The sequence below is a fragment of the Trematomus bernacchii genome, unplaced genomic scaffold (assembly GCF_902827165.1).
Source record: "Trematomus bernacchii unplaced genomic scaffold, fTreBer1.1, whole genome shotgun sequence".
Classification (NCBI taxonomy): domain Eukaryota; kingdom Metazoa; phylum Chordata; class Actinopteri; order Perciformes; family Nototheniidae; genus Trematomus; species Trematomus bernacchii.
This window is the reverse complement of record NW_022987727.1, coordinates 10,856,222-10,871,557: the sequence shown is the minus strand read 5'-3', so window position 1 is coordinate 10,871,557 and position 15,336 is coordinate 10,856,222. Positions and strand designations below refer to the sequence as shown.

At 40.4% G+C, this 15,336-nt stretch overlaps 1 protein-coding gene across 1 annotated transcript; it reads left to right on the top strand.

The window, feature by feature from the left end:
• Positions 1–2,514: 2,514 nt before the first annotated feature.
• On the top strand, positions 2,515–15,336 carry si:ch211-220i18.4 (SRSF protein kinase 3). Its single transcript, XM_034145157.1, has 12 exons — positions 2,515–2,564; positions 3,319–3,410; positions 5,434–5,542; positions 6,650–6,740; positions 6,998–7,085; positions 7,297–7,403; positions 8,024–8,186; positions 8,566–8,639; positions 9,006–9,113; positions 14,067–14,136; positions 14,302–14,394; positions 15,149–15,336. Exons 1-12 carry the CDS (start codon positions 2,515–2,517, stop codon positions 15,334–15,336), a joined length of 1,233 nt encoding a protein of 410 aa, XP_034001048.1.

The following is a 15,336-nucleotide window of genomic DNA, read 5'->3' as shown; positions in this document are numbered from 1 at the left end:
GCGGAGCTCCGAAAACCGGTGCTTTTCAAGCACCAAAAAATTGTCGGTCTAGAAGCAAGAACCGCATACGTCACGCTTGCGTCGGAAGCGGGGGCAGGGGCAGGGGCAGGGGCAGGGGCGGGATCAACCTCCTGAACAAAAAGCCAGTTTGTACACAAAGCAAACAGAGCAAAACCAAAACGAGTAGCGCTTCAATACAATCGGCTATTGTTGTTGTGGTCGATGTGAGGGGTTTCCGCGTGGTTTGGCTTTATGAAGCAGGCACGTAAACGGTTACGTCATGACGCAAACGATGACACAATGACGCAGCACCACTCGGGCTCTGGGCGGTGTGAACAAAGCGGGGGCTGAAAAGAAAAACCGGATCCGAACCAGAAAAGCTCTAGCACGGAGCGAGAACGGGAACCGCGTTGGTGTGAAAGGGGCATCTGAGTAGCTCCCGATGGCCAATGATGTTTAAATGTGTATGAATGTGTTAGCTTCCCTAGAGCAAGTGTTACTGCTCTGCATGAATGAGGTGTGAATGACCTGATAAAGTGCTATATAAGTACATGCAGTCCATTTACAATATATATATATATAGGATGTTGATAAAGCCAAGGTTTTGATGTAATTTAACAATATTGATTTTCCTCAACGACTCGAGAAAATGCCTCATAGCAAGTAAGGAACAAAACGTTTGTACACGGCCCAAGGAGTTTATTGAACAGTCTCTCGTTAGAGAGTTGCCTTGATTTGTTTCTTTGTACTTGGTTTGTAAATCTTTAAAGTTAACAATTCCCTATTACCTTATCCAAGATCATTCCCCCTAAATTGTGTCACTGTTTATTTTGTAATTTTTTTGGATTGGAGTTCACCTTAATAGAGAGATTACAGTTTTGTATTTTTTTATTAAAGTATATGGGTTTCTTACATTTAACCGCCACAAAATAACGTGGATTGTAACATACAAATACATTTTATGATTACTACTTTAACTCAATTGTATGTGTTTTATTCAAATGTATAGCATCTGTGGTCTTACAATTATGACTCCAGCAATAATACTTTCAAGCTGTTTAAAGCACACACAAAAAGACATTACCCCGTTGTGGGGACTGGCATATTGTCCCCCCAAGAAATGGGAACCCCAGCATGACACTTTAACACACACACACACACACACACACACACACACACACACACACACACACACACACACACACACACACACACACACACACACACACACACACACACACACACACACACACTAGAAACTAGTGTACACATTTTAAACCACATGTTTAGACACAGTATGCAATTTTAACTTCAACATTTTTGTAAAATGTTGGTTTTATGTGTACAGTATATATGCTATCATTAAGCATGAAACTTTAAAGGTCTCCTATCATGCAAAATGCACTTTTTTATGTCTTTTATACATAAACATGTGTCCCTGGTGTGTAAGTGTCAGAAAATAAAACCCTCTCTCTTTTCCTCCGTACCAAAATCTCTAAAAACGGAGGTACAACGGAGCTGATCCAGATTTGCGTCCAATATGACGTAATATCCAAAATGTGGGCTGGCATTACACCCACGGCCCTATCAGAAACGTGGCTATCAGAAACAATGCGCAACGTTTTGGAAGTAATATGGTCTTTGTTTACATTAGCAAGCATCGCTAACACTCAGAGCTAACCAGTACTGGAGAGAGTTTGTGTAAAAAAGCAGGAAATAAAAAAAGAAACTCACCTCGTGGTAAACCCTTGAGAGAAAAAGCCAGGGCTGAAATAGAGGGGTATGAGGCATGGCTAGAATGGGTGATCTGTTTTGGTATTTTGAGCAAAACACTTAATAGACATATTTATAAATCTATATATATCTGAGACCTATAATATATGCTTAAATATATATAAACTGAGACTTTTAATGGTTATAGATATTACATTTTCACAATTATAGTCTGCCCTGTGTCTACAACACACCTCAGCCGACCTTCTTCTCGTGAGGTGATATTTGTTGGGGGACGGGGATCCCATTCTCAACCAGGTTTAGCATTAGTGATCCATGCGGCCAAAAGGTCAAACTCCCCTTGAGACGGGGGAAAGAATCAGCAGCTGTCCCTCTCTCTCTCTCCTCCCTTGTGAATTTGTCTGGTCGTAAGCCCCTCTGATCTCTGTTTTGGCTTTCCCAAAGCAGAAGACAAAGAGGAATACAGATACAGTGAGGAAGACCGGGAGTGAAGGATTTAAATGTGAGAAACGGTTAGTTAATTAAAAGGCTGCTGGGGATTTCCATGTTTAGACCCTGCTGACTACGGCTCCCAGGCTCCTGAGAGATCTGCCGAACCCCTGCACCCGCCCCCCCCTCTACTGTTTTTAAGTAGTCCAACCGTTTCAATCGCTACTGTTCTGTCTCTCTTCTTGCTTTGTGCAAAAAGTTTGAACTCTGCTTGCTTTGGATATCCATCACTTTTTTATTCAAGGTACCAGGTCATTACTCAGCTAGCTGCTGCACCTGCTGAACTACACCATGCAGAGAAATCCACGCTCCGATAATATAGCATCTGAGCAGAATCATACGTAAGTACGGGAACTTTTTTGATCTGTGAGAAAAACGATAGATTTCATCGCAATAGAATACAACCAACTCGACGGCTTGTGTTTTTAAACCTGAAAGGACAAAAATAATCAATAATTCTCCTAGCTGAAAATACATTGTGTGTTTTACTTGTCTACGTTTTCTTTCATAGATTCAATATGCAGTTTGGCTACTAAATGTATTTTTTTTCCATGACCACAGCAATGTTGTTAAGTTTAGCACTGCACAAAAAAGCATGTTATTTTAGACATCACAGAGGTGACCTAAAGGGTATTGTAAGACAGCCCTCATACCATCAGTCATCAAACCTTTACAACATTTTGAATTCCTGAACTTTTTACGATCAGTAAATCCCAGAACTAGGCTGCCATATCGTACATCTACTGTATCCCCATCCAGCCATACATAAATCTAACCTGTGTTGAGTATTCTCAGACATAACGTGACCAAATCCACCGTTACAGTAGATATCTAAATCAGCTGGGATGATATCAGGTTGCGTGAACAAACTGCAAAATGATTTACTGTTGAGTCAGAAATAGTGCCACTTCCGATGCTGCTCGTCCAATCTTAGTCTGGGACAAGTTTCCATGCAAGATGAGCCTTTGCAAAACTCTAAAAGTAGTTCAACTCTCTCGGCTTCCCCCAGCAACTGGACACTGACACAACAGATGCACAGGCCGTAATGCTGGAGACTATAGAATCAAGATATGACGTTTGTTTTTCTGCTTCAAGGTCATCTCATAAATTGGAGGCCATTGGATGCCATGACCAGCTGGAACCAAAGGAGAGCCAGGACTCCGAGGACCCTGGAGAATACTGCTATGGTACAGCAGGGTCTCTTAATTCCATTCATCATCTGCAGATGTCAACGCTGCCAATGTCACACTTGCCTTTTCATGCCCTCAGTACAGCCTGTATTGCGCTAAATGATGCGTTCATCGACAGTATAGACTGGTGTATAAGCAAGCTAAGGAAGGACACTGTTTAAAATCTCTACAGTCAGTAATACATCGATGGAAAACAGGATGCCGTTATATTTCTCCTCCGCCAATTTTTGGAGGGTTGTAGCTACCGTATTTTCCAGGCTACAAGTCGCACCTGAGCAGACATCGCGTTAACCGAATAGCCTTGACTTTTTTCTTCTTTGGTGGTACAGCAGTTTTCAGTTGTCACGATTGTATACAGTGCCATCTATTGGCTGGAGTTTGAACGCAGTCAGACAAAATTCAATATATAAGTTGTTTCGGAGTATAAGTCACAGGACCAGCCATACAGTTAAAAAAAACGCGACTTATAGTCCAGAAAATAAGGTATGTATTTTGCTTCAAAAAGGAATAGCCCCTTCAAGAAATCAAATCAAATCAAATCAAATCAGGTTTTATTTATAAAGCACATTTAAAAGCGATTTTTGGTCGAGCCAAAGTGCTGTACATGTAATAAAAACACATTGCTACAAATCACAATAAACGACAATAAATTACAACAGATATATCTTAAAAACAAAATAAAAATAAAACACACGGAAAAGTCAGGAGTCGTGCTCCGCTCTAACTAGAAAGCCAGAGAGAAGAAGTGTGTTTTTAGTTTAGTTTTAAAAACCCCTAGGGTCTGGGCCGACCTCACAAGGAGGGGCAGAGTGTTCCAGAGCCTAGGGCCAGCTGCTGCGAATGTTTAAGAATGTATAGATTCCGATTGGTTTGAAGTCATTGGAGGCCATCAATGTCAGCAACAACAATTACAATCCATTCATATTTGTAGAGAAATGTATTACTTGACCAATGTCCCTTCAATCTCGGAATTTATCCGCTAGCACTTTAAAGGCAGTTACATGTTACAGATATTGGGGCCAGAGTATTTTTTTTCTTTGAGGTAGTCATTTTTTGCAGTCCTACTGGAAACTTGAGACAGAAGAATGGAGTTTGAGTTGACAGACAACGTATAAGGCTAATCTCTGTACACAGAGGTCAACAGATGAAGACAAATAAAATAATAAGCTATTTAAAGCCTACATTGTCAACAGTTAGCTTATGGGTTTTTTACCTGTAAGAACCCAAGTTCGCTCAAACGTGATTGGTCAAGGCTACTCGGAGGACAAACAAGAATGCTTCTAATATCAAAATCTTTATGTAGAGATTCTGCATTCACGCAGATATCTTTTTATAGAGATTACTGTGCTCTTGAGCGACAGCAAGGCTAATAAAACCCATTCCAAGTAAACTAATGGTAATCTTTACCATCTGTGGTTATAAAATACAACTGAGATACGTTTTGATTGGGACATCTTACAGTGTGAAATACCTTCCAAGCTTTTTTGGTTTGTGACCTTTGAATGGTTCTCATGACCCTCAACCTCGGCTCCTCCCTTATTTTATTACATTTAAAGTTGCAGAATCTTTTTGCCAATGTGGCATCCTGACCTCGATCCCTCTTCCTCTTTCTATCCCTGCCAGCTGTGCAGTTCTCTGCTTATACCTCCAAATAACCTGCTGAGTATGTGAAACCACATATACCTGACTCGGCAAAAAAATAATATATATCATGCTCAGTAGATATAGAGATGCGATTTCTAGATCTCTGACGATGTCCAAAACCTTTGTGTCATGCTGGCTGACAGAACTGATCCGGGCTCATGCATCATGTCTCGCTGTGAGATTTGAATGTATCACTCACCACAGACATGTTATAGCTTAGAGGAAGCTGCAATGCCAGAAATAGCTTTAGTGCCACATTTAGTCATCTCTCTCTAAGGTTTATACACCAGTTGAAAAATGTGTTCTGTAAGATTTAAAGGTTTCACATTTCTGTCATTGAATAATATAAGCATTCTCTTTTGTTTTTAACTTTCAGGTGGATACCACCCTGTCCATATAGGTGACACATTCAACAGACGATACCAGGTGGTGTCTAAGTTAGGATGGGGCTATTTCTCCACCGTCTGGCTATGTCAGGACCTCAGGTAGGTTTAATTAGGACCTGTACAACAATTAGGGTTAGGGTTACATTTATTTTCTATTTATATGGACCCTACTCTTGACTCGGAACCCATCGGCTATCGGTATTACGATTTAGCCAACGCAGATATTTCCATGGTTCTGGTGTAGCCTTTGGATATCTGGGCCAAGACTTCATTTTCTTTGCAATGGTCATGTTTACATCTGATCGCAACTTCAAACACCCCAATGGAGTGGGAGTTGAGAGAAAATGTCTACGCCCAGTCAATCAACAATTAATCATAATTAATAGTTAATTTTATCACCATTAAAAAGTGTATTCTTTGTCCTACGTTCAATGGGTTCAGCGATTGCTTTCTGGCCAATGTGTTCCAACTCTTTTTACCTGCATGCAACCAAAGCTCGCTCCGATGCAATTGTTCGATACTAATTGTCATTTTAAAAGAAACTAAAATGCATCAGTTACCGCAATTGAGTTCTGTTTTATACAATTTTTTTTTAGCAAAGTTGCACACATTTATAAATAATTTAGAAAAATATCTATTTTTAAATATTAAATAATGACCTTGAACTACCCTTTTGTGGGTCTTGTTTTTGCATAAACTGAAGCTATCAGTCTTGGTTCCTATCTGTTGACTACTTTCAATTTCAAAGCTGGGAACTTACTGTTACGGCCTAGAGATATTGGACCCCAAAGCAAAAGACTTAGAGAGAGAGATGGTCAAAAACAAAAAGTTTATTTTAAGCAGAGGCACAGTAAGCGGCAGTGTTATAAGCAGATCTAAGAACACAAACACCTGCACGTTCCTACTGTACCATTAATCATGAGAATAATTAATGATTATAACTGAGGAATGAGCACAATAAGATATAATTAAAGTTAGAACAACATCAAAACAACGAACTATACAAAACATTGTACGTAAATATATTTGACCACATTTTGTTTTTAACCACCCAGCCCCCTCTAATAGTTTTTGTACATTCCCGTTTCTTTCACTTTGTTCTTATGATGATTACAAATACATGTGTGACCCTATAACACAGCTTCTGTGGATTCAGCCGCTCTCCTCTCCTGTCCCAGGGCAGATCTGATGTAATGTCTGTGTTAGCAGGCTGGGTCGGAGCGTTGCTGTGAAGGTCCTGAAGAGCGGAGCTGGTTTCACCCAGGCAGGACAGGATGAACTGGCTCTCCTACGATGCGTCAGTGACCCGCTGTTTCTACTGTCTAACATGTCCTACCCTTTCTGTCAAATGCTATTTATCTTACTATTTGTCCAAGCACTTGGCTTTACAATTCTTGTATACCCTTGTCAACTATATCCCTTTCCACCCTAAAATACCCTCACCAATGCTAAATTGCAATGTACACAATTCGTAATGCCCTTTCATCGTTTTCTTCTTTATGTCTGCTTTTTTAGTCTTACTTGTAAAGCTCCTTCCCTTCTCTCTTTAATCAGGCAACCGGTCCTACGAGCCGTCGTCCCTCTAGTCAAAGGATCGTTCAGTTGCTCGATGAGTTCAAGCTGGCCGGGGTCAATGGGGTCCGTATCCTTTTTACAGACTGGGCATAAGCCAGATCCGAAGAGTTTTCATGTGTGAGGGTTTGATTTGATATATTGAACACATCTCTGCAATCTCTACCAGAGCATTGTTTTCAGAGATGTTAGAACCAGACAGTTTTGCATTGTGTCATACACTTAATGCCTAGTGAATAGTCTGCAGACCTGTAAAACGGACCTTAAAGTCTGGTGGTCAGACATGTGTCTGGTGCTGGAGCTGTTGGGGCCCGACCTGAGGAGCTGGCAGCTCTGTTTTGGGAGTCCTGGACTGGCGCAGCGTTCTGTCAAACAAATACTGACCCAGGTAAAGAAAACCTCAGAAAACTAAGATTAAAACTTAGTATAGATTGACACAGGTATTTTCTAAACGTTGCCTCTTCTACAGTATTTGTCATGTACTGTAACCAACATTGTTTAGGTAACCTTAAGAATTAGATCTTTTGTAAAACTATTTCCACGGATAAGATTTTAAGAAATTCAGTGTTCAGTGTTAACATTTAGACAGAGAAAACTATTTTGCCTTCAATGTCAGAATTGACTTGGATCAATCAGTCAATCAAAAATACTTTCTTAATCCCAGGAGAAAATTATGTTTTGTGACAGTTTCACCACCTGTCAGCTCAAATAGTCCGGAATCCATCTGGGGAAATGTTGGAAACAGAAATGTTGCTGATAATGTTGAAGCCATCGATTTGGTGCTCTCTACATGCCGTTTGTACTCTCAAATTAGTAGCTATACCTATCTTATCAACAATTGCCTCTCCTGAAGTAAAGTATATTGATAATGTCAACCTTTTGAGATTTGTTGTGTATACCACTTACGTTTACATTTCAACACACTGTGGGTTTGCACAATTGAAGGCAGAGGATAAATATGTGTTTAGATGACCCAATGTCTCTGTTTTGCTGTTTCTTTCTCTCTAGATTCTGCAGGGCCTGGAACATCTTCACACACAGTGTAAAATCATCCACACAGACATCAAGCCTGAGAACATCCTGCTGTGTATGGAGGAGCAGTCCCACAAAGCACCAACAGGGGAGAGCAGCTCCTCATCTGTGCTCAATGGGAAAGAGGCCAAGTCCACAGGCACTTTTTTTTTTATTGCTACAGATGCTGGAGATTGTTTGAGTGAAGTCTTGAAGCTGGACGGATACCAGCTGAGCTGTCTGAGCTGCTATGCAGGGTTCATCACATTTGAGTATAAAGCAGATGAACTCTTAGCCTATTTCTGTGCAAATGTCTGGTTTTAAATATATCTTCTGCTCTTTAAACGCATATTGTAAATATTAGTTTGTTGTACTGATATCTAAACTAACACAGGAAGAAAACAAATTATTCTTTATAACTTAAGATGCAACATGCATACAATCTCAAATATCAGACATGGAGAAAACTGTCTTATTATGACATCAGATATAATTTTTTACTAAGATGCTAATACATTATTTCTTGTTGTGTCTTTCAGAGAAAGGGCAGAACTCCTACAGTTCAAAGGACTTTACAGTGAAGATTGCAGACCTAGGAAGCTCCTGCTGGGTGGTCAGTAGTTGCTTGATTAACTTTACATACAGCCATTTTAAAGCAAAGTGGAGGGTGCTACATTTGTTTGCTAAGGCAACTCCATAACTGCTTGATGTGAAACTAAGATAGGCAAACAACCCTGTGACTGTCATCACATTTTCATAAGCACTCAAGTTAATTCTGATTGGTGCACAAATAATGCTCACATCTTATCATTGAAAGATTTGCATAGTAAGATTTGCATTGTAGCATTGACTTAATATCAATGATGGCCTTGTTTATTTCAATTAAGCTAGATTTTTTTTATTAAGAATAATTTATAGTACATGAGGGTGTACAATATAATTTTGATCTTTATATCTGTCCCTCTCTTTCTTGGTGAAGTACAAACATTTCTGTGAGGAGATTCAGACCCGTCAGTACCGCTCACTGGAGGTTTTACTGGGATCTGAGTACGGCCCGTCCGCTGACATCTGGAGTGTTGCCTGCATGGTGAGTGAAAAACACACTGTATGATGTTTACACTGCGTAAAATACAGTTTGACATCATTTCATCAAATGGAAATAATGGTGGGAATCATTGTATATGGATTTCTCCTGAAATGTAACCAAACTGTATCTTTGACTACAGTTATAATAAAGTTCTGTGAGTTTCAACAAAGCTTTTACCAACTGTCCCACCAGCAGAGTTGGGTGTAACGCGTTACTGTAATATTACTTTTGTCGGTAACGGAGTAGTGTAGCGCGTTACTTTTATAATTCAGTAATCACACTACAGTTACTAACATTGCCCCGACACGCGTTACTTCGTTACTTTTATAAAATCAGTCATAATCACACTGACAGACAAGAGGGGTTTCCGCCGCAGGTTTATATGTACGTAATCTGCGCGATTTGCGCGTCCACATCTCCACGTGCAGTGCTGCATAAACATGGCTGAGTCAGCGATAACTTTCAAGGGGTGGAGGTATGCCCATTATTTTGAGTTCGTCCGAAGAATAGACAGGAATGTGACGGTGAGGTGCAAACTGTGTCCAGGCCAGAAGCTGTTATCCACTGCTGCAAACACCACATCAAACCTCAACAAACACCTGCAAAGAACACATGCTAAGGTGAAGCTAATAGCTAAGGACCCCCGAACCCAGAGTGAGGATGTTGTGAGTGCGCCGCCGCCGACTCCGAAGCAGCAAAAATGACCGGTAACCAAAGCAGAGATGGACAGGCTTGTAGCATCCTTCATAGTAGAGAAAATGTTGCCCATTTGCACAGTGGAATCACCATCGCATCGTTCAGAGATATACTGCGCAAAATACAGATAGCAGGAGACAGAGGACAGCCATGGTCAGAGCTATCTGGATCAGTCTTATGCGACAATGGAAACTGAACTAAAGAGAACATTTGAAACTTTAGCAGTCTGCGTGATCTGCCTGTAGGGAGGGGCGGGCCGGCCCTGCGAGTAAAGTAGCGAGTAAAGTAACGAGTAAAGTAACGAGTAAAGTAACGAGTTACTTTATGTAGAGAGTAACGAAGTAGTGTAATATATTACTTTTTTTTAAAGTAATATGTAATATGTAATATATTATTTTTTTTTAGTAACGACCCCATCTCTGCCCACCAGTTACTTAAGGTGATTCATGCGCATGTCTTTTTACCACCTTAAATGGCATTCACTGTAGCAATTTGCACCACAATAATGCTATCAAATAAATGTTTCACATTCTGAAAAGAAAAACAAATGTTTTATATGAAAAAACAATAAACTTTAATGTTTCGGGGAAACAACAAGTCAAATTTCTTTACAAAGTAAATTAATAGTGGGCCTAATACCAGGCCTTGAGGAACCCTACAAGTGCATTTTACAATTGTTAACAATTTTCTCAAAGTTATACTTGGTCAGAGGGAGTGTCAGAAATGTTGTTTTAAATAACAACAATAATAATAGTGCAAGCTCAGACTTTATGTAGTCTTATGGCCTGCGGGATGAAACTGTCAGTGAGTCTTGGGTTTTTTGTCCTGATGCTGCGGTACCACCTGCAGACAGAACAGTTTGTGGCTGGGGTGATGGGGGTCTTTTATAATCCGGAGGGATTTCTTCCTGAGCCGCTGGGAGTAAAGGTCCTCCATGGATGGCAGCTCCGTCCTGGTGATGTTCTGTGCAGTTTTCACCACCCTCTGTAAAGTCTTACGATTGAGGGCGGTGCAGCTGCCGTACCAGGCCATGATGCAGCCAGTCAGGATGCTCTCTATGGTGCACCTGTAGAAGGTCAGGATGCTCTCTATGGTGCACCTGTAGAAGGTCAGGATACTCTCTATGGTGCACCTGTAGAAGGTCAGGATACTCTCTATGGTGCACCTGTAGAAGGTCAGGATCCTCTCTATGGTGCACCTGTACAGATGGAGCCTCTTATTTTGGACGCCAGCATACAGCTTCCTGCCTACTGCCAGCCAGTTACCTGCCTAAGACCTGCCAAAGACCAGTATCCAGGAATGTTAGGCCCTCCCACTATTCTCCAATTTCAGGGTTTAACCAGGAGATGGCGCTATATATTAAATAACTAAGACTTAGTTTTTCACAATAGAAAATGCAGATATTATATAAAAAACTAAAGTTAAAATCTTGTTTTTAATGCCCCAAGAGCAATAACATCTTGTCACAAGCTTTTTGGAAGAAAAAGACTCACCCAAGAGACCTGTAGTTGACTAATTACAGGCCTCAATAAAGTTCTGCCATTGGTTGTGAAAAACAACGGTGGACATAGTGGAAAGTGAAATTGACATTGTCGAATTTAATAAAAATACAAAATAATGTATCTGTATACGTGTTTTACTATGTGATCTGCACTTATCAAACATCTAATTCAAGAATGGTAGCTGTACCTCTCAAACAACCTAAACTAGTTATAAATGTTTATTTTAAATAAAGTCTTTATGACTCGGAATATGAATAATATGGGTCCGTTACAGTTTGTTTTCATCTGATTTCAAATAAACAAAGTCTTGGCTTTCAGAATATTAAACTTGTTTCGGCAAATTTAGATGATAAATACAACTATGAAGCTTGTAACGGCATAATTACTTAAGCGGAGAACGGAGTAAGTAAACGTTACAGCAGGCATAACAACAGCCGGTGTTTATTTTATTATAATATATAGTCGTTTTATTATATAACTAGGCCCACAGACCTAGAGAGTACCAAAATACAGTGAGTCCTAAACACAAGTAGTCAGGGTTCATTTATAACGCTTATTTTGATTTATTTTTCTCAAATGATGCTGTATGTTTCACTTTCTGAAAGCGTTAGAATCGCACATGAAAAATATTGAAAGCTGCCAGCTGCCCTCGGCCATGTCTTTGGCGGTGATCCAAGCTTCGGTACCACAGTGGATAAAGTTAGTAATACATTTATACTGATCAAATGTCAATACATTACATAAGTCTTATTCTCATTCATACTTAATTTATTTCTTCTTCTGTCAGTATGAACACAAAAAACTAACCGGTATTACATTTCATTCTAAAGTTTACGGTCTAAAAAGGTATTTAAAACAGATAATTTGTCGTTGCTTTTGGCATAAGCAGTCAGAGGAAACATAACGTTCTCAGTAAGATTCCTTGAAGAACTAGAGCACAAGAACCAAAGTAAGCTTTACTTTCAATGAACCTTCAATATAGACCTAACATGTGAAGAAACATACTTTATTTAAAATAAACATTTATAACTAGTTTAGCTTGTTTGAGAGGTAATTGAAATAGCTAAGGGTGATGATCTGCGAACACAAACTACAGACTGCTGGAGAAGAGATATCACAGGGGGGGGGGTTGGGACACACACATTCCGATGGCCAATTCGTTTTAAACAAAGAGTAGGCTATACTCAACATAGTGGGGTGGGGGCTGGTGAACGGTATGGTCAATGTTTGTAAACACTGTGACATTTTGACTTTATTTAATCATTTCAGTTACAAACTAACGTTCATATTTCATATTACTGTTTTGCCTGGCTGGACCTGTAATTTACAGGAAAGGAGTGCACGCTACTAAAGAGACACGCTACCATGGAAACCAAACAATGGTGTTGCTGTATTGAAGTCCGAGTGGAAACAGTCATATTTGGAGCGTTATGTTAGAATGAAACAGCGAGGTCGTGACTCACAAAAAAAAAGTGTTACTTCACTAACTGTAAGCTTGTCACTCAGAGTAACCTACAGTTAACTTAACTGTTGGAAAAGAAAGATCAGGGGGGGAGAGAGCTGTGATGGGCCATTAGGAGTGTACACACACAGCTGAGAGCTGCCGTTTCATTCTGACTGTTTAAAAAACGGTAACAATGGACTATTTTTCTTAGCGGATGCATGTCAATTTAAATCAATACATACAACTATTTTTTAAATCAATAAAAATATTTTCTAAATCCATAAAAGCATTTTAATTAATATTGGGAGTCATGTCGTTACTTTGTTGAGAATGTGGCCATGTAATAAGCGGGATAATTTGCAGCGACTTGGTCATTATGGGGAAAAATAACACCCAGGGATCAAGATCCCTCCGCGACGCAACGCGGAGGGATCATTAATTTTTAGTGAATTACTGAGTTTAGGCACGTTAATAACATTTTAATGAAGTTGAATACAGTATATTCATATTTGTCAGTGATTTCATGTCAATTCGGCGAACATAAACGATTAAATTAGGATTAAAAATCGAGAGCCGGCTGCTGTTCGTTTTTTTCGACTAAACAACATTATTTTGTTAAATAACAACATGGTGATGTTTTGTAAATGATTACATGTCTTATTTAGCACAGACTATGATCCTATCCGTGACATATGGATCTTAACAAAGATCCGCTATACATTAGTACCAGACATACTGTACAAGACTCCACACATGACTCCAGTGTGGAACCCCACTGCACCCCCTGGTGGATCAATGATCCATTGCAGCTGGCTTCACAATAATTACATTTATTTATCACGGGGGCGGTATCAAGTCAGACTGGGGGCCGGCCGGCCATCACGGAACGTGCACGAACCGATCACGACCCTCGCATTTTAAACTGTCCAAAATAAGACGCTTCATCTGTAGAAGGTCAGGATGCTCTCTATGGTGCACCTGTAGAAGGTCAGGATGCTCTCTATGGTGCACCTGTAGAAGGTCAGGATACTCTCTATGGTGCACCTGTAGAAGGTCAGGATGTTCTCTATGGTGCACCTGTAGAAGGTCAGGATGCTCTCTATAGTGCACCTGTAGAAGGTCAGGATCCCCTCTATGGTGCACCTGTAGAAGTTGCAGAGTATCCTGGAGTCCATGTTGAACCTCTGCAGCCTGCGGAGGAAGAAGAGCCGCTGTTTTGGTGATGGTGTTTGTGTGATGAGTCCATGTTAGGTCCTTATAGATGCTAACTCATACATCTTACCCTTTATGTTTTCTCTTGCATTCTCTCAGGCCTTTGAGTTGGTCACTGGAGATTCCCTGTTTGAGCCCAAAGCTGGCGAGTCCATTTCTCTGGAGGAAGGTACATTCAGTACAGTTTGCTGACACTGACAGAGGCGTGACAAACACTGACACAGGATTAAATAGGATTACACTGTTGCTGCCTTGTAACTGTTGATGCAGTGCATGCTTATGTGTACAGTACACTTGTGTGTCTCATGCTTGCATGTCTGTTCTCTCCCCTCAGACCATATAGCCCAGATCATGGAGCTGCTTGGTCAAATTCCGCCAGTTGTTGCCTTGTCGGGTAAATACTCTGCAGAGTACTTCAGCCCCAGAGGTAAGTCTGCAGTTTGTATGCATGTTGTGTGCTAGCACGTCTTCACATTAAATGATATCATCAAGATTTGTAATGACTATCTGGCAAACCAGGGCCTCCTGTTAGGTTGCCCTATTGGTGGGCAGGTGGATCGTCAACAAATCTGTAACATTTTCAACGGTCATCTGGCACTATGTCTCTTTACGACGCTTTCTTGGTCATTACAACCAAGAAACATCCTACTGAGGGTCACAGTTTTAAACTTGTGCTTAACAGTTTTAGTGAAAATACAACAAAATAACTTTGTTCCAAACTAGTTGGTTTGAGTAAAGATCATGGTTCGGCTTAGAATATGGTGTTAGGGGTTTGTTACAAATTCAATTACAGCCTTTAGAATTACAGAAAACTTGTTGTCTTTTGGTTTTATGTGGGACCCAAACAGAAGTCAGAAACATATTTGTGATGTGCCAAAACAAGTGTATCAAGGAAAACATGTGTTTCCCTCAAAAAGATATTGACAATGCAGTTTCTTTGAAAAAATTGTGAGAACGTAACATTCCCCCCACCCTCAACTAAAATGACACCTCTAATTCCGGCCTGGAGTTGTGATGTTTTATACGCAATGACAGTCTCCCAATCCCAAACCGTAACTGCCTGTCATATATACTCTATAAACCCCCTTCCCCTAGTTTCTCTACCAGTACACCCCTGATATTGCCCGACTGATTCATTTTGAAATTGCAAAGATGCCCTATTCTGGTTGCATTTCCTCTAGGTAATCTTCGTCGTGTGGGCCCACTGAAGCTCTGGAGACTCTACGACGTTCTGGTGGAGAAATACAACTTCCTGTTGGAGGATGCCGCTGGTTTTTCAAACTTCCTTCTTCGCATGTTGGACTTCCATCCAGAGAGGAGGGCCACCGCTGCACAGTGTCTCCAACACCCTTGGCTGACATCCTGTTAG